This window comes from Tenrec ecaudatus, chromosome 4 (assembly GCF_050624435.1).
Source record: "Tenrec ecaudatus isolate mTenEca1 chromosome 4, mTenEca1.hap1, whole genome shotgun sequence".
NCBI lineage: Eukaryota > Metazoa > Chordata > Mammalia > Afrosoricida > Tenrecidae > Tenrec > Tenrec ecaudatus.
The window spans coordinates 65,658,272-65,683,801 of NC_134533.1; the positions used below are offsets into that span (position 1 = coordinate 65,658,272).

General features: G+C 37.0%; 3 protein-coding genes across 3 annotated transcripts; 2 read left to right on the forward strand and 1 right to left on the reverse strand.

Moving 5' to 3' along the window:
- Nucleotides 1-4,467: 4,467 nt before the first annotated feature.
- On the forward strand, nt 4,468-5,421 carry LOC142446775 (olfactory receptor 52N1). The gene has a single exon (XM_075548516.1). It carries the CDS (start codon nt 4,561-4,563, stop codon nt 5,419-5,421), a length of 861 nt encoding a protein of 286 aa, XP_075404631.1. The 5' UTR covers nt 4,468-4,560.
- An 8,182-nt stretch (nt 5,422-13,603) lies between these two features.
- LOC142446776 (olfactory receptor 52N5) lies at nt 13,604-14,557 on the forward strand. Its single transcript, XM_075548518.1, has one exon. The coding sequence runs from the start codon at nt 13,604-13,606 to the stop codon at nt 14,555-14,557; it is 954 nt and encodes a 317-aa protein (XP_075404633.1).
- A 9,679-nt stretch (nt 14,558-24,236) lies between these two features.
- Nucleotides 24,237-25,193, reverse strand: LOC142445860 (olfactory receptor 56B34-like). The gene has a single exon (XM_075547737.1). The coding sequence runs from the start codon at nt 25,191-25,193 to the stop codon at nt 24,237-24,239; it is 957 nt and encodes a 318-aa protein (XP_075403852.1).
- Nucleotides 25,194-25,530: the final 337 nt, after the last annotated feature.

Genomic DNA, 25,530 nt, shown 5'->3' on the forward strand with positions numbered 1-25,530 from the left:
AAACACTGCCTAGTCTTGTGTCATCTTCACAATTGTTATGAGCCCATCATTACAGCCAATGTGTCCATTCATCTTGTCTAAGGTCTTCCTTTCGTTTCTGCTGCTCTGCTTTACCAACCAAGCATGCTGTCTTTCTCCAGGGACTGGTCACCCTGGACCACATGTGCAAGTCTGTGAGATGGAAGTCTTGTCATCCTTGCCTCTAAGGAGCATTTGGGCTGTACTTCTCCAAAGAGAGATATTTTTTGTTCTTTTGACAGTACATGGTACTTTCAATATTCTTTGCTAGCACCATAATGCAAATACATCAATTCTTCTTCAGTCTTCCGCTGTCAATGTCCAACTTGTGTTGGGTCCAGCTCCACAATCCAATGGCCCTGAGAAGTGATTTGCACAATTAAAGAAGCTAAGGAACACAGACAACTGAGCGGATGGGTCTTGCTTCTCAGGAGCAGCAAGAAGAGGGAGAAGAGCCCAGAGTTAATTCAACAATAAATTTTTATAGTTATTGAGGCATACAAGCCTCAATTAACCTGTACACATCAAACAAATGGGCAGTGGACTAATCCTGAATATCCCAAGCCTTCAAGGGTAGCACTTCAAAGAGAGTACCAGGTATGCAAGAGGCAAGAGGTGCAAAAAAACACAAAAACTCAAACTAACTCTCCTAGCCATCAGAACAGATTCCAAAAATTCCTTATACTGTGATCTGTGTACTAGTCAATAATTTTTTTTCACTCAACACACACACACAAAAGAATGAGGGGTAAAGGGAGCTAATGATGTTAGAGATTAGCATCCTTTAACTGTGTACATGAGAAGCAAGGCGTGTGTAGGAGACAGCTTTATATTACCCTGTATGAGAGGAAAGAAATGTTGTGGTGGAACTTTCTTCCAGGATTATGTGCATTGAGGCACTTTCCATGCAGACAGTGGAGGTGTGCCTCTCATAAGGATGGCAAGGGCTGGGTTTCACAAGCACTAGGAGCAAGCCATAGACACTTTCTTTCCGGTCCTCATTATCCTACAAACTTTCACTTGCCTGTCAGGTGATTGAAAATACCCTGACTTGGTCAGGTTCACCTTAGTCCTCAAAGTAAGCTTCTTGCTTTTTAACACTTTAAAGAGATCTTGTACAGCAGATTTAGCAAATGCAATTCTTTGCTTGATCTCTTGACTGCTGTTTCCATGAGCATTGTGTATCCAAGCAAGACAAAATCCTTGACAACTTCAATCTTTTCTCCATTTATCATGTAATGGTGAGATAATCAAAACTAATATATAGTAAACTTTTTCTAGTCTGAATAAGTTTATCAAGTTTGATAAATATAAGATCACAGATAAAACTAAGCTGCTTTGATACCATCAAATTTTTGGTTTTCTTCAAAAATATACTTTTCCGTATCCATTCTGCATGACATTATGGTGAGTTTTGAAAAGAGAGAAATCAAGTTTGTTTTCCAAAAGGATTTAATTCTAAATTTCCAAAATGTTTTCAGGCCTTCACGTTATTTGTTGTATCTATAAAAAATTTATATCCTCAGATATTCTGGCCTAGTATGAGGCACCAGATCTTGTAATTCTTAGAGGGAAACCTTAGATTATGATATGTTAGCTCCTACAACAAATTCCATATGTATCAGCCAATGATTTTTGAAATAAATATATCTGAATCCCAAGTCTCTCTTTTGTTCACAGTATAAAAAAATAACACTTGGGAAATACATCTCCTTTGGGACTCTAATAGATGAGATACTAACAACTAAGTTTTCCCTACTTCATTGCAGAATATATATTCACTCACTCAGAAACATAACACACACACACGCGCACACACACACACAATGGATGTGTCCTCCCCTCAATCTTTCTTCAATTATACCAAAATACCAGGTTATTTATTTCTCCTGCAGGACCAAGAACATTCTATACATGTGACTATGACTTAATTCATGAATAGCTCCTGAAGGGACTGGTGTAGCTTTCAGGGTGAGTAGATTTCTGAGTTGGGATTGAATTAATTATTATACAAAGGAATGGGGGCAGATTTTGATGACTGAAGGGGTTGGAGAATAAAAAGGAGAGTTAACATATAGTAGTTCATTCTCTGAAACTTTGAAAAGGTACTCTGTATCTGACCATAAGGCTAATGTTACTTGCTAGCGTCTCTTGCCTTCAGCACATCATGTTTTAATAGTGGGTTACCCACAGAAAGGACAGTGTTTGGAATGTCTAAGGTGATCCTGGAGTGAAAGATGTGGCAACCTGCTTCTGTAACAGTTTACAGTCTAGGAAAACATATGGATCAGCAATCCCATGGAGCAGGGAGACTCTGCCCTGTAAGGTTACTACGAGTTGGAATTAACGGAATGGTGGTGTGTTTATTTTGATGTCTCTGTTCCATTTTCACTTTGAATAAAGTGCTCATGTTTCAACTTCTACAATAAAATATTCTGGAAATATCCAAAAGTGGTATAATCAGTTCTACTGACTCTGAAAACCAAAAACAGTATTTTTGAGAAAAATAAACTTCTCCTGCGGTGAGAAAGAGAACAAAATGATGATTTTCCATGATTTTCTCAATTTATTATTTATTCTCTATTATCTGCTATTTCAGGTATTACTGCATTTTGCATCATAATTATATTGGAATTTGTCTTCAATTTATATGACCCTAGAGTTCACCTATTTAACTTTGCTCCTTCAAATAAATAAGTAAATAGATAAAATTTTATTGAAGACAAATATAAAGAAAGGCAAACCAACTCTACCCAACCTCTCATTTAAAAGACACTTTTGAGATGATTGGAAGCCTACCTCTCATGTGCCCAGGAAGCATTAACAATTTCAAATTACATATTTTTGATTCAAAGAGTTTATTTGTTTTTCTTCTAGTAGCTTCTTCTATAAGATTACACCCTTTGTCACTTTAGTAATATATATTTTCCTAAGTCAGCACATACCAGCCCAACATAGGTTCATCTTTGGACTCGTGAGTCATACCTACTACCATCCTCTGATCATCACATTGTCCTGATGCCCTCACAGTTTAGCACCATACCAAATCTCTGTCTCAGTGCTTGTGTCTTTTCTCTTTCTTTGTTTTCCCACACGCTCTTTTTTAAAATCAACGTTAAAAATTAATTGAAAATCTCTTATTTTGCTTTCATTGTAATGTAGTCTAAGAAATAAATGATTTTATGGCTATATCTGAACTTTGATACGGTTGAAAAAATACAGACCATGCTCTAAATTGCATGCCAATAATTTTCATTTATGATGATAAACATTGTTCTTATTGGACTGCATATTTGATTGTATAACTTTAAGAAAACATTACGTCTCATGATTTATTGAATTTCCAGGAATTCTTTATCATCACTTTTGTGATACTGATTTAAAGATCAAAGGATAGCCTTTTTTATGGTGTTGTTGTTTTTGTTATTTCTACTTGCTGTTTATATAAATTGTTCTTAAAAGAGCTTAATACAAAAGATGTTCTTTGCTCATTATGCTAAACTATTGGTTGGTTGCTATTTTTCAATAAAGTGCTTATTGTTGTTATTAGATCCTGCTGAGTCAATTTATAGTCACAGCAACCACATGAAACAAAGCTGCTCCAACCTACATCTCTCCACCCTGCCATGCCCAGGGCAGCAGGTCAACAGGCCTCTCACCTTTGGAGTGACTGGTGAGCTCACAGAGTTGACTACTCAGCCGACAACAGAACACTCAACCTTTGTGAAACCAGGGCTCCTTAATAAAGTACTTGCCTAATTCAAAATAAAATATAACCTAATGCCATCAGGTCACACCTGCATTTACTGCTGATGCTCAAGCTGTAGAGTGAGTGATCTTTTGCGGATACTGAGAAGAGGGTTATTTCTTCACATTTAGGATCATATTATGATTCTGCTTTGAAAATCTGCAACCACAACTAATAAATAATTCCTCCATTTAAGAAAATTTTTACATGCTTTAAGATGGAAATTTGGGCTAAAATTAGGTTGGAATCATTATCAATCATGACACTAATCGGGAAAGACTGATTAACAATAGTTGGTGTACAATGAAGAGTGTTAACATTTCAGAATGGGGCAGATAGCTCTGACTATGATGGTGAGCTCCAAAAGCACAGCAACTGTTTAATCAGCACAGGTTCAATTAAGGGCCTTAACTGAAGCCTGCAAAATGAACTACATAATAACAAAAGCTTAAAACCAACTAAATTCTGTCCATTCATGTTGTGAAAATATATTTAAGCGTGAATTTAATAGTTTATGCCAAATAATCAATGTAAGAAAACATATACAATTATTCATCTTTGAGATATTTAAAGTAGGCTATATGGGAACAAGTTATGCTTGTCAGCTACTCTAAACATTTTGTTTTGTGTTTTGCTTTTGTTTTTGCTTGCAGAGGACCTTCTGGAACTTTTGTACAATGAATTTCAAACAACCATTCCTAAACAACAGCAGCCTAACCCCAGCTTCTTTCTTCCTAAATGGCATTCCTGGGCTGGAAGAAGTGCACTTGTGGATCTCCCTACCCTTGTGTACCATGTACAGTATTGCCATTACAGGAAACTTTGGCCTTATGTACCTCATTTACTCTGAGGAGACCTTGCACAGACCTATGTACATATTCTTAGCCCTTCTGTCCTTTACTGATGTGCTCATGTGCACCAGCACCCTTCCTAACACCCTCTGCATCTTGAGGTTCAACCTCAAGGAGATTGGCTTTAATGCCTGCTTGTCCCAGATGTTCTTTGTCCACACCTTTACTGGGATGGAGTCTGGGGTGCTCATGCTCATGGCCCTGGACCGGTATGTTGCCATCTGCTATCCCCTGCGCTATGCTACTGTCCTCACTAATTCAGTCATTGCTAAGGCTGGCCTCCTCACTTTTCTGAGAGGCGTGCTACTTGTTATCCCTTTCACTTTCCTCACAAAGCGCCTACCATACTGCAGGGGCAATGTTATACGCCACACCTACTGTGACCACATGTCTGTGGCCAAGATATCCTGTGGCAATGTCAAGATCAATGCTATCTATGGTCTGATGGTTGCCCTTCTGATAGGCGGTTTTGATATCTTGTGCATCACGGTCTCCTACACCATGATTCTCCGAGCAGTTATAAGTCTGTCATCAGCAGACGCTCGACAGAAGGCCTTCAGCACGTGCACTGCCCACATTTGTGCTATTGTTATCACGTATGTCCCAGCCTTCTTCACCTTCTTTACACACCGCTTTGGGGGACACACCATTCCACCCCACGCACACATTATCATGGCTAATCTCTACCTACTCATGCCTCCCACAATGAACCCTATTGTGTATGGAGTGAAAACCAAGCAGATACGGGAATGCGTCCTTAGGTTCCTGTTTAAGGGAAAAGACATTTCTTCACATACCATTTAAATAGTCTTCTGAGAAGTTGAAGTTCTTTTAGCCAAGGAACATGGTCAAGTCAATACGGGCCAAAAAAGGAAGCTGTACTTAGTCACATGAAATATTCTCAGGTGACTCAGATGTTTAAGCCTCTTTTGAATGGATATCATCGTAGCCATGTAAGCCAAGAGTCACTCTTCAGAGGCCTCATGTTTGTTCAATACTCTTTATTGATATGGGACTTCAAAGTTTATTATAATTATTTGGGACAGATATATTTATCATATATATGTATAATCTCCAGTAGAACACAAGCCATTTTCCTCTATGCATGTGCTAATTTATCTCCAAAAAAATTTCCTGTCAAAACAATTTTTAGTTCATTCTTATTCTTCCTTTCTGTATCAGTCTCACCAACTACACAGCCAGTAGTACCACAAGTGGTTGGTATGTGCCACCAAGTCCATTGCAGAGAATGATCCATCCTAATAACATCTCCAAAGTATATGAGATGAAGTCTCATCATGCTCAGATATAAGGAGCATTCTGGGTAACTAAGACAGATTTGGGTATTCTTCTGATAGTTCATGGCACTCTCTATGTTCTTTGCCACTGCCATAATTCAAGTACATCAATTCATTTTTAGTCCTACTTACCCTGATTTTCACATGCATAGGAGGCATTTGAAAATGCCATGGCTTGGGTCAGACACTCTGTAGTCCTCAAAGGGATGTGTTTGCTGCTCAGTACTTTTAGGAGGTCTTATATAGCAAATTTGACCAATGAATTGCATTGCTTGGTTTCTTGAATGCTGCTTCAATAAACATTGATTGTGAATCCAAGCAAGATGAAATCCATGACAACTTCCAACTTTCTCCATTTATCAGTGTTATCTTGTGGTCCAGTTGTGAGGTTTTGGGTTTTTCTTACATTGACTTGCGATTCATATTGAAAACTGTATTCATTGATCTTTATCAGCAAGTGCTTCAAGTCCTTCTCCTTTTCAGCAAGGAAGATTGTGCCATTTGCTATATCAGGTTGTTAATAAGTCTTTCTCCAATCTTGATGCCATATTCTTCTTGACATATATCCAGTTTTTTATTTCTTCTTAGCATACAGATTGAATAAGGATTGTGAACAGATACAAGCTTGACACACATCTTTTCTGATTTTAAACCACATCATATTCATATGTTCTGTACCCAACATAATAATCAATTTATTTTGAAAACGTTAGAAATATTTTATATATGAAAAGAATAAAGAACACTGAATTGTATCACAACTTTTCTTAGTAAGTTATTTGAAGTTGTACTCAGAAGCGATGAAGGAATAAACCAAAACATGGGGCGATTCAAAAACTAGTGGCATCAGTCTAGAAAAGAAAAGAAAGAATTCCCATCATCCTGAAGATGCTGTAAGAGGGCAATGCAACTGATCAGAGCAGATCCAATAAAGGAAAAAGGAGTTTATGTTGGAAACACCGCCTGCATGGGCATTTGTTCTACTCGGTGTTGGGCATGCTGCTATGAGATAGAAGCTATATAGCAGGTTATTTCAAACAGCCCCTCGTGCTGGAGATTGCAGTCGTGCCCCCAGACCAATACTAGACAAGACAGCTAGATTGGGTCATGTTTTCTCTCCAAAATTAGCCAATCAAGAAACACGTGGATCAGAAGAGAGCAATGTCCAATAAAGTGTTGAACAATTAACCTGCTAAGGGGGACCACATTCAAGGACTGAAGCGTATCGATGATCATGAGGATGGTGCAGCATCTGGCAATGTTTGGTTCTCTGCTGAATGCCCCTATAAATTGGAGACAAATTAATAATAACTGACAACTATTTATTTACAATCATTTAGAGTATTTTAAAATAACACAATGTAATGGAAGGTAAACAGTGGTCCCTGGTGGCCTAGTGGCCTACTGTTGGTCAGCAGAGCACAACGTTAGCAATTCAAAACCACCTTTGTTTCTCGGGAGAAAGATGAGGCTTTCAACTCTCATAAAGAGTAATAGTCCTGTGACTTGATGGCAGAGATTTTTTTTTTTGGGGGGGGGGGGGGCACTTGGAACGCTGAAGGAGGCCAGGTGCTCACGGGAACACTGGAAGAAGTGAGATATGTAGTTGCATTATTTAAGGGCACGGACCAGATGATTCTGGTGCAACCTTACTTTTAATACAACTCTATGGATTTTAATCTTACTTTTAATACATATCTATGGATTTTCTTATGGAATGAATCATGGATATATTTATGTTTATTATAACGTTATTTTAAGATAAAATTAGAATAGATTTGAGGTCCTAAATTAGAGGACTAAATGTTGAATGGAAATGTTATATCTATACAGTATAATATTATCCTAACTTTGGAACTCATAGAAGTTCTCAATAAAGTATTTACAATATATTTTAATGTAAGAAAATAGTTAATGTAAGAAAATAGTTTGTGAATTATTAACCTGGTTTTAAAAAACGAATTAGAATAAAAGCAACAAACTATTAGTGGGTATTTCTGAGTGTAAGGAGTGCATGCTATTGTAATCAAAGGACAGTCACTGTTTCAGAAGTTAGAATAATAATCAGCTGGAAACATTTCACACTTGCACACACAGACGTCTTTGCTTTATTTTTAATTGCCGTAGAACAAATTTCTAACTTCCAGTACAAGTAGCAGTTTGGTACAGGAATTCCTTTCTGGATTACCAGTTTTGGAGGCCAACTATTCCCCCCCACCCCCCTTAAAATAGCTGAAATTTGGCATCCTGCCTTCTCTTAGGACCCTATTGTCCCTTGGGCTCCTAAACCCATTTTGCACTGAGAAAGCTCAAGACTCCTGAGGATTTCAGAAATCGTCCCTGTTTCCTGAGGGAATCCATGTGAGCTAAGCACTTCTGCACCAAGATCTATAAGGGGAAACCAGCTGCCTCTGGCACCACACACATTCTGGGCACTGACTCTGGCATGACCACTCTGCACATTCTTTCTTGTTTGGAGCTCCTTTATGGGTAAGGGGCATTTCTGCCGTCCTGATATTTATTATGTGACAAAATCTAGAATTGTTCCATTGTGCCTGTGTTATCACAAAGGCCAGTAGAACTGCTCGACAGAGACTCTCCCATTTTAGATACCATGTGCACATTTGTCTGTATATGAAATTTTAAGAAATTCATGATCTTTTCACATAAATATTAAAACTAGAACTGACAAGAGATGCATGTTCTTGTGTAGAAAGTGGTCCATTAGATGCACTCAAAGTTTGCTTCAGACTATAAACAACTCTTAATTTCATATTTATTCATTGTGTTTCAAATACAGGGTACAATGTCAGAGACAGATAAATTAATAAGGGATAATAAAAATTCTGACCACCCTAAATCAAAGATAAATCGACAGGTCCACCTTCTTAGCTCCAAAGTCAAAATTCTGCCTCTCCCTATATCCTTTTTCTTCTTTAATCCATTCAAAGGACTTACAGTCAGTTAATCCAATTGCAACTTATTAACAATGCTTGGTTTCTTGGTTTTTCATTCATGTGCTGTCCTCCTTCATGTGGTACGTTTCATGCATGGGATAAAATAGGGAGATTTGACTCATACACTAAAACAATTAATAAGTGAATAAAGAGATAAGATAAATGTACAATAGTTATGGCATAGGTCATAAAAAATGAAATTAAACAAAATTCTATTAAGCATCAACAGTGTATCAAGCAATATACATTTTGGCATTTAGCAGAAACCATGCTATGACTCCCCTAGAATTTTAAGATTTCCCTGGAGCAGAAATAACCTGCTTGCATATAAACTCAAATGTCTACCCACAAGCTTAAGGTAAAAACAACAAAAACAATAGCAGTAGTACTATTGTTTATATTTATACTTGCCAGATATGGTTTCAATTTATTTATGAATTTAATTATGTTCTTATAATGAGCCTACAAATTCAATGTTAACATAACAATATGTCAAGCCAAGACAGTATATTCAAGAGTTTATTCCCAAAGTATACATTGCATGTTAAAGCATGTGTCCATATCTCCAAAACAAATCTAAATTCTCTATTAGAAAGTCACTTTTCTTTTTCTATGGCTATTTCATACTTCCTCCCTTTTTCAGCATTTTAAAAATTATCTTAATCTTTGTATACTTTAGAACAAACTGTTGAATATACTGAGCCTTTGTTAGATATATAGCTAACAGTGACATTGAATTAGTAGACTCATTATCAGAACATGATAAAAATTCATAAATAAATTAAAATAGTATTTGGTAAGTATAAGCAATCAAATTTTACTACTACTGTTGCTCTTGTTTTTACCTTAAGTTTGTGAGTAGACATTTGAGTTTTATGCAAGTAGATTGCTTCTGCTCAGGTAAATCTAAAAGATCTAGGGTCAAGACACTAAAGGGTTTCTGCTAACTACCAGGTATACATTGCCTGGCACTTGCAGAGTCTCCAAGTAGCACTTCATGTCATTAAAGGGCTGATATCTCTGGGGAAAGACGAAGATGAAGCAGAAATAGAGAATCTAGAATCTTCTCTATGCAACAACTCTTTCCTGATTTTCTTCTTTAGGGGATTCAGGAAAGTTTTATTCAGACAGTTAATAGGGTTTTAGTGTGTGGTTCAGTTCTTGGCTTTCTCAAAAATAATGTTCTTCTATGCCATCACTAGAGAAGTAGTACATGAAACAAGTTCAAAAGCAAAATTCCTGTGCATTCTCGTTCTTAAACAGATCCTGGTTCATCCTAATGGGGCCTGTGATCAAAAAGTAATCCAAAGTGACTTATTTTCTGTTTTAAACAGCCAGAGGCAACCATGGGGGGTGGGCACAGCCTTTGTGTCAAATGGCTGCCCAGCGTGGGCTGAGGAAGCTGCAGAGGAAAGTGCAGTGATCACATCAACTATCCTTTCCTTCAGTCCTGGACACTTAGACACCCAGGTCAGGTAAGTGAACCTAATAACATCAAGGAAAAAGAGCAATCGTAATTAGCGTGTTGAGGTGATGCAGCATATCTTGTTGTCTTTTGTTCTTTTTAAATTATAGCATGTTTCGTTGGCTGTTTCATTGAAAATGGCTCAATGTAAGACTGAGGCAAAACCCTAAGTCAAATGCACTTCTTTCCTTGTAGTTTGTTGACAATTTACTTTCATCACATTCTTAGATTCTGCATCTTTTTTTCTCACTTCAGTCACAGATGAAAAGGTGTAGCTGTGAATGGTACCTGCAGTCATATCCTCAACTTTTTATAGAGTAGCTAAGCTTGATTCATCCTACACGCTGCCATTGCTCTTCCCTGGATGGAGAATCCGTGACTGGAAGGCGGGGTAGCGGATGAACTATAGGTAGGAGCTGTGGAGGCCTCCAGTTAGAACAGGTAACCACGTGTGCTGCCAGAGAATGCCAATGACCAAACAAAGAAAGAAACATACATGCAAATAAACTAGCACTAAGGGATGCACTGCTTTATAGCCCAAAATTTCTGCACTATTTTTTTTTGCTGCACTAGTTTTTTAAACAGTTTCAATGACACATAATTTAAACAAAATAGAATCAAACTGCTTAAATATTTTAAAAGAAGTTGTGTATTCATCACCACATCAATTATGAAACGGTTTTTAAATTCTTGTATCCATTACTTTTACTTCTCCAACCTCCCTTGCTAAAATACTAAGAAACTACTGATCTAGTTATTGTCTCTATAGATTTACCTATCCTGGATTTCATTAAAAAAAAAACTTCCAAAGCAAAATCACCAAAAACATCAACAAAATTCACAATTAAAAAAGCAGAAAACAATAAAACCTAGAATAAGTAAAAAAATGGGTCAAAAGGGAGAATGTTAAATTTTAACTCAACTATATCTTCAGTAATCTACTTTCAAATGTACTATCTCTGAGGACAACATTATTCACGTCCCTAGTCAACGTACCCAGGAAGTTCAATAGAGGTGTAATCCACATGGGGCTCTGCAAATGGAGGTAAGGCTTTCACTGTCATCCATAACCTTCTGCAAACCAGGTGCTCAGAATTTAAGCTCTAATACAATTCCCTCCTTTGATCTTGCAATTTATTAATTCTAATCCTTGTATCATGTAGGCTAGTTGCTCCTTCAGTGCAAACATAGCCTCACTTAGATGACTGATTTTTTTTTTAAAAGAAGAAGAAGCCTTTACTACCCCAGTCACTGTGCTTTCTGATAGCGAGGCACCATATGATCTCTTCACCACTTTACTATTACACCTATAGATTCAACTCTTATGCCTATATATTCATGAGGGTAGGTATTGAGCAGAGCCATATATTTAAAGCTATTTTTTTCTTAGATTAATTAAGCGTGAACTCAAAATCCATTAATATACATCCCTGGTTCACTTTAGGGACAGTATTATCATTCTTGAGAAATAATAGAAATTACCGCCATGGGACATTTGGTAGTTCTAATAATATCATTAATCTAGCCAATGGTATATAATGCACTAATTACTTTTATCAAGGATACTATATAAAGTCTGAATCTAGGAAAACCTGTGTTTGCCTTTAAAGTAATCACTATTATCTTTGGGGAAGTTAATTAAACACCCTGTACATTAAACACCCTGTACCTGGGCCAGGAAAACTCACTGTGGATTCTGATATGTATAGCTCTTTTAAGTTCCATTTTATCTTGAAATTTGAAGAGGAATAGAAATGTATCTATTATCACAAAGAGATTTGCAAATAAGGTGGGGGAAAACTAAGCAAGAGCAACCTAGGCTTGATATAAGGGAAATAACATGCAATATATTAAACTAATAGAGTAATTAGATTTCAGGTAGTCAAAAAATATTTAAACTTAAAATGATAAGATGTAGTGACCATAGAATTAATACTCAAACAAGGATACTTTTTAATGTCTTCACAAATGGAAAAATATAAAATGAGAGGTGAAAAATAATATCTACATTTTACTTTCTTGAATATTATACCAAGAAATTTGAGCCCTATCCTTAAAAGAAGGAGAAGATATTGAAGATTAGTAAGGAGTGGATTTGAAATGCCTTCAAAATGATGCCATAGGCAAACAAGATCTGAAAAATTCAAGTGACATACCAATAGGTGGATGTGACCCATGGTCTCTAAAAGGAGATATGTGAAGGTTGGTAGGAAGGAAGGATTAATATCAGGAATATTTCTGGATTAGACATCATAGTACAAGTTCTGGTTCCCTGCGGATGCTCTAAAGATAATAGACAGGCTAAGGTGGTGTGGATGGCACAACAGCCAAGAAATTTTGAGCCATAAGGAAATGATATTCAAGATAAAGTAGAGAAATGAATGCCATAAAAACTAGAGAATGAACATTTTGATAATGTGCTAGATTATGATGCCATTCTCAAAACATAAAACTCAGAGATGAAGCATATTTTTGGTGGAAGGTTGAGGTTGAAATTATGAGTTAAGTTTTAGGCATGGTAAATGTAAAGTTTCCATGGAAATTTAAAATAGAAATATCCTGCAAGCAATTAGGAGGAGAACAACTCATCAATTGTGACATAATTATCCAAAATTATCCTAATTAATTATACTTGAGATTATGAAAGTGGGGATATTTCTCAAATAGAAAACAAAAGTTTCAACAGCAAAGTTAATTTCACCAAGTCATACAACTGATATAGAAGGAACTGAAATTAAAAATCTTCATTCTATTTCCCAGAAATAGCCATAATTGTTCTATTTCCTATTGTTCAAAAATATTACATTAACACATCTCAGACAATTCTTCACTTTCAATTATAATTCTCTATATCAAACATGTTCAGTCTTCACTCAAGCTGGACAGTTAAAGATGCTGCATTAGTCAGATGTGAATATTATTTCTGGCCCTGCATTAGCTGTGTGACATGTGACAGTTATTCAATCTCTCTGTGTCTCAGTTTTTTCTGGCAGATGGCAGAAAGCAATAATAAATTTATAGTAGGGATTTTTAAATTACACATAAACTTCAAAATTTTACAAAGAAAGCCTGGAATTTATAATGATTCAGTCATTAGTCTATTTGTATCACTACATTGTTTATTTGAAATCATATCATTATGAATGCAAGTTTATTCTAAATTTAAGTCTGGATCCACAAGAGAGCTCTGACTCAATTTCTGTGTCTTAATTTCCCCTGTTCATTGTAGAGACTTCTAGGAAAACAACTCCTCTACTGATTGAATTATGCTGATGTCTAACAATTCATATGTGGCACCGGAATATTTTATTCTTAATGGCATTCCTGGTCTGGAAAGAGTACACATATGGATCTCCCTTCCACTCTGTGCGATGTACACCATCTCCCTTGTGGGGAACCTTGGCCTTGTGTACCTCATCCGAGCTGAGGAATCCTTACATCGTCCAATGTACTTCTTTCTGGCCATGCTCTCCCTCATTGACCTCTTTACCTGCACTACCACTCTACCCAATGCACTCTGCATCTTCTGGTTCGATCTCAAGGAAATTAACTTCAATGCCTGTTTAGTCCAAATGTTCTTTGTCCATGGGTTTACAGGTGTGGAGTCTGGTGTCCTCATGCTCATGGCTCTGGACCGCTATGTGGCCATTTGCTACCCATTGCGTTACTCAACGATCCTCACTAACCCTGTCATTGCCAAAGCTGGCCTTGCAACCTTCCTGAGAGGTGTGGTGCTGATGGTTCCTTTCCCATTCTTGGTCAAACGCTTGCCCTTCTGCCAAAGTAATATTATCTCCCATACGTATTGTGACCACATGTCGGTGGTAAAGCTATCCTGTGCCAGCATCAAAATCAATGTCATCTATGGTTTGATGGTTGCTCTCTTGATTGGAGTGTTTGATATCTGTTGTATCACTGTGTCTTATACTATGATCCTCCGGGCAGTGGTCAGCCTCTCATCAGCCGATGCTCGTCAGAAGGCCTTCAGCACCTGCACGGCTCATATCTCTGCCATCATCATCACCTATGTCCCAGCATTCTTCACTTTCTTTACCCATCGTTTTGGGGGACACACCATTCCCCCTTCTCTTCACATCATTGTGGCTAATCTATATCTGCTTCTTCCCCCCACACTGAACCCCATTGTTTATGGAGTTAAAACAAAACAGATTCGAGACAGTGTCATAAAACTCTTCCATGGTGAAAAATATGCAAGTTGATCCGTGGCAACTGGAATTCGATAGAAGGAAAACAAAGAAACTGGCTGTTCATTAAAGTGCATTATCATATATTTCCCATGATCTGCCCCAGAGTTTTTTTTTCTGCAAAAGTAGTGGATAAATTTATAGGTAATTCTGAATTTATACTTAGCCTTCATTTTTGTCTTCACATTTTAGAAACAGAGTTATTGATATGGGTTTGCTCCTACTTTTCACTTACAAAAAGGTAAGTTAAAAATATTGCTACAAAATCATAAAAATGTTTATTAAGCAAAAATATCAAAACATGTAGCTCTTTTTCTTAAAATACCATCCGTTTTGATCTGAAGGTAGTGTTTCCTGTCACTATCTCTTCACTGAAATATTTTATGCTCTTCAATTTACATCATGTCAAAACACTATTTTGTCAAAACAATTTTGGCATCCTTGAGGGATTCATATTGTGTTTCTTTTATATGTTCTTCAAATTTTGGAAACATATAATGTGGCAAGACAATGGCTGTAGGGTAAAGTTTCCTAATGAAATGTTAAGACAGCCATTGTTATTCTCAAAGAATGAACAGGGGAATTGTCATGATGGAAAATAAAATTCATTGTTGAAACTTTCCTGGCTTTTTCCTCACCGATGCATTTTTCCATTTTTTTTCAAATTTTTTCATAATAAGACCCCAAGTCACCTTTTATCCTTCAGTAAAATCTACCAACATTACCGCTTTGGAGCCCAAAAGAACAACAAAATAGTGACCCTAACCTTCTGAGCTGACTGCTCAAAGGTCTTCGACTGACCTAGCAGATTCCCTCTGAACCCGCTGTTTAGATTGGACCCCGCTCTTTGTAAGGCACTGTAACCAGACCGAAGGGGCCCTGGCGGCATCGTGGGCTATGTGCGGAGTCGTTCACCACAAGGTTAGCATGTTGGACTCCCAGTCCCCGATGTGAAAAAGAGGCAGTTGTCCGCTCCTATAAAGATTAATCTCACAAACTCAAAGAGGCAGTTGTCCTCTATCTTATAAAGTCGCTTAATCATTAACAAGTCAGTGTCTTGTTAATCAGACTAAGACAAATGTATTCCTGAGGGAAACTATGGGTAGCCAACCACGGACCACAGGGTCATGTTGAAGCACAGTTTGTTTGGAATGAACCTGTACATGTGTGAGCTGGAACTATATTAGCAGTCCACTTTGACTTAACCTCGTACATGTGTATAAGATACGCTCTAAACCAATCAGATTGTCTGTAAGTGTCTTGTCCATGTTCTTAATCATCTATATAGATGATAAAAGATATTTTCTAGCTTAGGGAGTCTATCCATCTAAATTCTGCTTATAGATTAAGTTTTAAAATTTATTTTCTTCTGTGTATTCAATTCCAAGGTATTCAGTGTCATTCTAGCTCTATCTTTGACACACAAGATTTACTTGCCCCAAGACGTTTAATATGGTGCTGTTTCTCATGTTGTATGGTTTTCCTAGTTGAATGCCCACTAATTTGTGAAATAATTGGATCATTACTTCATTTATACTTAATTTAATCATTACTTTATAATTTATATTTGCAAAACTATTTCTTTTTTGTACATTCATTGCCATCATCATTCTCAAAACATTTGCTCTCACGTAAGTCCCTGACATCAGTTCCTCATTTCCCCCTCCCTCCCCGCTACCCCTTCTCTCATGAACCCTTAATAATTTATGAATTATTATTTTGTCATATCTTACACTGTCTGTAAAACTATTTCAATCAACCCAACTGAAGCTCTCATTACAACTGAACCCTCCCTTCTTCTTGCTTACTGCATACACTGTATTATCATAATACTGTATTTATTTCATGTTTTGTATATAGTACTAGAACCTGTTGTCTTTGAAAACCCTAGAAGTATATTTATCTTTGCATTTGCAGGTCCAACATCATATAAGGGACAAGGTGTGACTAAACAAACACATGTGAAGTGGCGAAACGAATGAGTCTACACCCATTAGGCTCTTTGTTGTTTAGGAGTTCTGGTGGCACTGTGTGCGGCTCACTGCAGCTTCAGCAGTCTAAACCCACTAGTCCCTCTGGGAGATGAGATGACCTGCTCCTATAAAGATTTTTAGTCTCAGAAACCATATGTAAGCTTAGACATTTAGTGCGTTGTGGTTAGTTGCCATGGAGTTGGTTTAACCTCATGGAGACCTGACGGTGAAAGAAATCCCTGCAGCCCAGTCCGCCATAATTTTTGGTAAATGTGAATCCTTTGTGGAAGTTATTGTGTCCATCCATGTGATTGATAGTTTTCCTGTTTTCGCTCATCCTCGAATTTACCAAATGTGCCTTTTTCTAGCAGTTTGTTTTAATCAATGAGGTATTCAAATCAAGTAAACTGCATATTTATACCTTACATCACAGGGAATCAGAACTCTTTGTGCCTAGTTTGTTAAGGAATGTGTCAACCTGACTTGAAGAAAAGCATCAGGTTTAGGGCGGGGTCCGTACCAGAAATCCAGGCTAGTTGGGTCCAGATGCCTTTAGTTTAATGTATACACTTACGTATATAGAGATAGAGATCTAAAAGGCTGAGCTTAGAGAGAGGAACATTTACCTACAATTGAACACTCTTTGAGTCAGACTTAGCGGTTTAAAGCACTCTATCTCTGTCCATTTAGGACAATGTCGATTTTTCCTACATGTCATGATTGGGTTACTTTCTAGGTTGTTTTTTTTTTCTTTTTTAAACATTTTATTAGGGGCTCATACAACTCTTATCACAATCCATACATATACATATATCAATTGTATAAAGCGCATCCGTACATTCTTTGCCTTAATCACTCTCAAAAGCATTTGCTCTCCACTTAAGCCCTCTGTATCAGGTCCTCTTTTTTTTCCCCCTGCCTCCCCGCTCCCCCCTCCCTCATGAGCCCTTGATAATCCACAGATTGTTATTTTGTCATATCTTGCCCTATCCGGAGTCTCCCTCCCCCACCCTTCTCTGCCGTCCCTCTCCCAGGGAGGAGGTCACATGTGGATCCTTGTAATCAGTTCCCCATTTCCAACCCACTCACCCTCCACTCTCTCAGCATCACCCCTCACACCCCTGGTCCTGAAGGTATCGTCCACCCTGGGTTCCCTGTGCCTCCAGCTCCTATATGCACCAGTGTACAACCTCTGCCCTATCCAGTTCTAGGTTTTTTATTTAAGTAAAATTTTATATCTATAAATCCATATATTGAAATTCTATCAGGATCATATGATTTTTACACTTACCAAAGTAATTAGAAAAATAAATGTAAAAGTTAAGTAAAATGAGAGAATAAACTAGGAGCTCAGAGATAACTTTACTGTAGATTTACAATAAATGCTTATGAAACTACAGGATGTAGAATTTTAATAACGAGATAAAATACTGACTGTGGAGGTTAGCATACAAGAAGAAACATGAATACTTTTACAAACTAATTTTCTTGTACTTAGATATGTGAAGCCTAAGTCCAACTGGAAATTTTAATTTGCCAAAAGCACAGTATTCCCTTCTTTTTCAGATTATACTCATCTAATCTGGCCATTTGGCCAACTTTGTGTGTATAATAGAAGCCACACATTAGAATAGATCTAATTACACTTCTTCCATAGTATCTTTTAGAAGTTTTGACTGTATCTTAAAAACAACAAAAATCTAAATTCATTGTCATAGAGTCTTTTCTGACTCACTTTAGGTCTGTATGGGAGCAAATAGTCTCACCTTTCCTCTACAGGAGACACTAGTGGGTCTGAACCAACCACCTTGTAGGTAGCAGTCCAATACTGCCCCAACATTGCAACCTGAACTCTTGGTTTGAATAGCTGTAAATGAACCAGGCTGTAACATTGTATTTAATCATTTAAGAGGAAAAGAACTTAGATTTCAACAAGTATATTCAATTTATATCTATACAAGTAAGTCAGAAAGAACAGTTGTTGCATTGTACTTATTTATGTTTAACATTTTATTATAAACAATATGATTTTTTGTTTTGCTTCAGGACAAACAATCCCTGAAGCCTTGCTTTTGCCTAATTCTTTTAGTGCAGTTTGGATTGCTTCATTTAATATCATTGATTTTCAATCATATGCTACCTCTTGATAGGGTTTAAGATGAGCTAGATCTCTTTGGTAGATTGGCTGTGTATTCTTTCAATTTTCTTTTGATGCTTCTTGTATCATTCAACCTTTTGACCATAGAGTCTTTTAGTATTGTGATTTGAGGCCAGGATTTTCATCAATCCTTTCAGTTCAAGATATGATAAGTTGTTCTTTTTTGTTTTCTAACTCTATTTGGTTTTCTTTGCATATTTCATCATAATATTTAATCTTCTCAAGCTGTCCTTTGATCTTATCTGCTCAGCTCTTTGGCTTCATCATTTCTTCTACTTCCCTTAGTTACTTTTTGAGAGCAAGTGTCAGAGTTTCTTCTCACACCCGCTTTGTTGTTTTCTTTCTTCCCGTCTTTTTAACTTACTTTTGCTTCCTTCACATGTGTGCTCTTGATATCATCTCATCGGGTCTTCTATTGATGGTGTTTAGTGTAGCAAAAATGTTTTTGAGGTTTTCTAGAGATTCAGCTGGGATAGACTCTCGTGGACTTGATCTGATTGTCATTATCTTCAGCCTGAACTTACATATGAGCAATTGGTGGTCTGTTCCACAGCCGGCCACTGGTCTGATTTTAGCTGCTGATATTGAGCTTCTCTATTGTCTCTTTTCACACATGTAGTCTCTTTTTGTATTGTTGAAAAAGATATTTGTGATGAAGGCATTGGTCCTGAAAAATTCTGTCATGCAATTTCAAGCTTTGTTTCTATCAGCAAAACCATATTGCCAACTACTGTCCCTTCTTCTTTGTTTCCAACTTTCTCATTCCTATCACCATTGATTATCACTGCATCTTGATTGCCTGTTTGATCACTTTCAAACTGAAGCCATTGGTAGAATTCTCCAAATTTTTTGGCACTAGCTTCAATGGTTGTGCATAAATTTGAATAACAGTGGTATTGACTGGCTTTCCTTGTTGGTGAATAAATATTATCCTAACACAGGGAGCACTAAACTTCAAGATAGGCATTGAAATGTCCTTTTTGACAGTTATTGTGACACCATTTTTCTTGGTTCTGGTGTTCCTGGCATGATAAACATATGGTTCTCTGATTCAAAATGGCCAATAGCCATTCATTTTAGCTCACTAACACCTAGCACATTTTTTTGGCATTTTATTTTATTTTTGAGAACTTCCAATTTTCTTATATTCATGCTTCATACATTCCAAGTTCTATTATTAATGTATGTAGCTATTTTTTCTTATTTTGAATGATACATCATTAAAATATGAAATTCCTAAAGGCTTTTTTTCCATCAAGCTTTACTCCCTCCATGTAGCGGTTGACTCTACTTTAAGAAAGCAGCTCTTCCCTCAGTCCTATTTTTAGTGTCTTCTCACCTGAGGGGCTCCTCTTCTGGCGTTGTCTCTGACAGTGTTCTGGTTTTGTTCACTAGGTTTTCAGTATCTTACGTTTCAATATGATCCATAAGATTTTCACGGGCTAATTTTCTCTGAAGTGGGCAGTCTGTTCCCTCTTTGTAGTTTATTCTTAGTTTGGAATTTTTTTTAAAAACCTATTCACTTTTGGTGATCCTGCTGGTATTTGAAGCAACAGAGGCATAGCTCCCAGTGTCACAGCAACACAGCCACTACATATAATAAACTGACCAACAAATGGGAGGCAGCACAATTTGCTTGCAGAAAATATATGAATATAAGCTCTAGCTTACAAACTCAATGTTGGCAATTCATACCCAGTCAATGGATTTGTGTGTGGTTCTCCATGGCTACTCTGTAGCACAAATGAAAGACAAGTTATCTATAGAAGGAGTTTAAATAAAAATGTAATTTTCTCTAAGTTACTACATAACTGAAAGAGCCTAAGCAAAGCCTGTATAAGATAATCCACTTACTATAATAATATTTTGAACCCCAGTGGTAAAATCTCCAGTGTTCAAAGTAAAAGAATTAGTAAAATAACATCAAGATCAACACAAATCTGAATAGTGGAGCAGCCAAACCATTTCACAATAGAAACTTGAGAATAAAACTCCACTCCTTAATGTATCTCATGACTTAATAAAAGATACTAAGCATGAGATGATGACTTATTCTGTTTGCAGAATGTATTTGTCTCATGCAAGGTACATATAGGAGTATCTCAAAGGACACAAATTTAGGAAGTCACCTAACATTAAAAATAAATTTAGTAGTGTATGCATGCTTGCTTTCAAATATACAGTTAGATTTGGAGCAGTGCTTGGTCTAAAACTTGTTACCATATTAATACACTATCTCTTGGGGAATGTCAGGGAAGCTATTTAGATCTTACAATTCAAAGCCAGGGATGTAATAGGGATTTCTAGAAAAAAATTAGACAAGAACCAATTTTGGAAAAACAAATATTTCTATTTCAGGTAATTCCCAAGTTACTTTAAGTATATGTTTAGGATATAGATAACTTCCCATTTGGTGCAAGTATAGGGCTTAAGTATTTACTAGGAGAATAAAGAAACAGAATTATTATCTCACAGCAAATTTCTGAATATTCCAAGTTCTGGTTTATAACCTATAGGTTGGCAATTCATACAGTTGGCGAATCTGTGGGGAAAAGGCCTAATGAACTGCTTCTACAAACATTATAGCAAAGAAAAGTCTATGGAGTAGTTCCACTTTAGAACACATGCGTGTCAGAATTGTTGCAAAACCATCATATTTGAGTTTTTATTTTGGTCTTATAATCACTACACTGACTGCAATGGTCAATGAAAAGAAGCCCAAACTTATTTGAGTGATGGAAAGCTGCATCCTTCAGAGAAATGTGGCCTACACATCACATTTGATGAGCAAAATCTAGGGATAGATGTAATTAAAAACAAATAAAGGAAACATATACATTTCACACACACTTCTTGACTGGCTTTTCACATTTATGCATTAACGAGATGCAACAATTAATGTTCTAAGGATTATACTCAAAATTCATAAAAGCAGATACTACAGTGAAGGAAATTTTTGGGGTATACCCATAAAATGGAAATCAACATACAGAAACTTTTAAAAATGGGCACAATGATCACTTTAAGATTTAAAAAAAAGAGGCATCTTAATTTAACAAATGGTTAAATGGACAACTGGATACTTTTAGAGCTTAAGTTTTGGATCATTATAGCAGTAAAATCAAACAAATACATTGTTGCTAAGTCAAATTTGACTCACAGTGACCTTATAAAAGAGGGTAGAACTCTAAACCTCTAGGGTTTCCAAGGCTGTAAATCTTTATAGAAGCAGATTGCCACCTCTTGGTTTCATGGAATGACTGGTGAGTATGAATGGCCAATCTGTCAGGACCATTGGTTAGCGACCACTGTGCCATCAGCACCCCTCAAGAACAGCAAAAAGAATATAAAGGTCAGATGCCAATGGTGAGCTGAGTTTAATCACATCCACCTAGTCATGACGAAGTTCAGCCTACATAGCTGTGGATTTTTAGATGACCATGGAACACCCATTACTAAGCTCAAACAGATAGTAAGACACAATTTATAAAACTTTCATGACTTAAACTCCCATATATTTTGTTGCCGTTGCACTGAAAATCTCTCTTTTGACCTCCATCTATTACCTTAGAAGATGTTTCCTCAAACAGATCAATAGAGGAGTGAAGTAGCTGAGCCTGGTTGATTATAAGATTCATGTGATATGTTTGTGTAAGTCAGAAACAAATGCATACTTCATTATGCCAATTCTGGGTAGTCATGAAGAATAGAAACAAAGTACAAAACTATGAACACTCTAATTGTGCATGAACTTAATTTGGAAAGAGGTGACTTGGGTAAACATTAAATTATGACAATTACCTTGTCTGGTAGAGATGACAACTAGAAAATAAGGAAGTCATAATAAGAGGTATACAGATGAATCTTTTCATTTGGTAAAAGCCATTCAGACATACTCTCATACATGATGTCTCAGTGTGGTACTCAGTGCATTTTATCTATTCTCGAGGTTGCTATCAACCAAACTAACAGGTTATTATATCCAGTGAATGAAGTCATATTCGTATTTGCTACTTTGTTTCTTGGGTGATTGGCCATGGACAAAGAAGTCGTGATTGCGGGAATAATAACGTGGACAAAGTATCATGAAAGTCACCATGGTTGATACACCTACTATTACTGGTACAATATGCAACCCACTAACAGTGAAGAATAATGCTGAACCCAGATGTGATTGCATTGATCCACTAGCCATCTGACATAGTGTCCTGATTTTGAATTCTTTATAACCAACATTGAGCCCTGGTAGCACAGTGTTTATGGATTGGGCTGGTAACTGCAATGTCAGCAGTTAGAAACCCAACCCCCTCCAGGAAAGTATTAGAAACCCATTAGGGCAGTTCTACCCTGTTCTATGGGGTCACATTGAGTCCAAATCAACTCAATGGCAGTCAGTTGACATTTTCCCCAATGTCTATTTCCGGTCATGTGTCACTACGATTAGATTTCAATAACTATGAAATCTGGAATAGCCGTAAATCCTAAATAGATTTCCTATGTGTAAACGTTTCCCCATCTTCTATACACTTCATTTCTCCCACCTACACTTATTTTTAAGGATTTTTAAGACCTTAAACAGAACCCCAAACAAAGGAAACCTTTACTTGTGATAATCCTTGATTCCACTGACATACCTAAGAGGGAAACAAATACAACTTCCCCACACAGAAGACCACGATGAAGGCTAAATAACAAATATAAAGAAATAGTATTCGTTTCCAAACCTTCCAAGCCTCCAATCCTCTAGTTTTCCACAGGTCATTATGCAGTGTCCAGAAATAATTGTCTATGTGCCCTTTATGCCTCCATTTAATCTTTGGCAAACCTGAGTTCCATTTTTCTCCTCGTGAGAAAATTATTTTGTTATTTTAAGTTCAGAGTTATTAAATTTTTTAATTAATGGATTTTTTTCATGAAGCACTCTGATATGCAATTTCTTTTGGAACAGGGAACCAAGCAGTGACCAAGAGCAAAATCTTGATCAGTGTTTTACTCCAAACAATCACTCTTCTTTAGTGTCTCATTATATAAAGTTCACTTTTCTCTTACAATCTTAATTATCTTTCTTTCGTACAAATCTCATTTTTATAGCCCCACTACAAGGCCTTCTTACAAGGTTTTTCTATTTATTATAGAATTATGCCAAATAATTGGCCTCTTTGAACAATTTAATTTAATCAAACTCATATTGTACCCAACTTTGAAAACCTATAAAAATATCACTCTCAATAGATAGTCCCATAATCAAATAAAATTGATTACTTTAAACACAGGATCAACTTCAGTAGTCTTTTAGTCAAAATTCTAAGGAATCTGCAACCAAATTAAGCTTCAAGACACAAGTCCCACCCAATAAGCTGTTATATAAATCCTAAGAGTGAATCATTTCGATGAACGGCTACCGAGTATGCAGTTAATTGAATGGAATTGAAATTAATGTACTTCATTTATTATTCTATGCCTTAATTGGTAAATGCCATAGTTTTGAATACAGTTTCATATTAGCATACACAAATTGTGCTGCCCACTAGAGATGGTGGGGGTAATTTGCAAGATGGTAATATCATTTTCTCTTTCCAGTGCACCTCAAAAGCTTCAAAAAACCAACTCTGAGCTCCTGAGTTCTGAGTGCATATACCATGGGATTAAGGGCTGGTGGGATGATATTATGTAACACATTAAGAAGTACAGGTATAAGGGGCACCCTTGTCTCGGCCAGGTGTGTGACAGACACTACAACAATAGCTGTGTAGAAAAAACAAATGAGAATAAGATGGGAAGAACATGTGCTCAGGGCTTTAGATGATGCGTCTCTAGAGTTCAGTTTTAGAACAGATCTTAAGATCAAGCTGTATGACAGAAGAATCATACCCAGGTCGCCGCCCAAGCCAACCCAGGCCAGGACCAATTGGCAGGCCCTGTTGAGACTTGTGTCATCACAGGCCAGTCTGGTGACACCCTGATTGGAGCACAGACAGTGTTCAATCTCATTCTTAGAACAATAATTTCTCTGGGATGCCAATACAGGAACTGGGATTACCAAGAGGCCATTCCTGAGCACCATGAACATGGTAGCTTTGATGATGAAGGCTTCTGTGATGACAGATGGGTATCTCAGTGGGTGGCAAATGGCCACATATCTATCCACAGCCATGCACAGAAAGATCCCTGACTCCATGCCCACAAAACAGTGGATGGCATAAATTTGAAGGAAGCATTCAGGAAGGCTGATGGACTTGTCATCAAACCAGAAAATGGACAGGATCTTAGGCATAATGGTGGTGGCCAACCCCATATCTGTCACAGCCAAGATACCCAGGAAATGGTACATAGGCTGCAGAGCAGTCATTTGATAGATGGTAAAAAGAATGAAGAGGTTGGCACCAAGTGCTAAGAAGTAAAACATTGCCAGGGGCAGAGAAAGCCAGTACTGCCATCTATGAATCCCTGGAAATCCCATCAGGAGAAACTGTAAAACGTGTCCTTGAGAACTGTTGGAAACACTGAAATAAGTAGACATTGTTCTAGTGGGAAAAAGTATGGAATCTTTTATCAATATTATAAAGCACAACAAAAAATATTAGCTATATGTGTGTTTGTGTTCAAATTATATATTATTTAAAATATATCATTTTAAATTGGAGCGGGCCCTTGTACTCCATAGCGTCTAGGTTAAATAATTGTCACACAGAGATCACCAATTTGCGTCCGTCTGAAAGCCAAGCAGAATCCTGTTCAGTATCATAGCAATGCATAAATCTCACTGTCAGCTAGGAGGTGGCTGTATATGAGGTACATCAGCCAAGAATCAAACCCTGGTCTCATGCAGGAAAAGTGAGAAGTCTATCACTGAACCA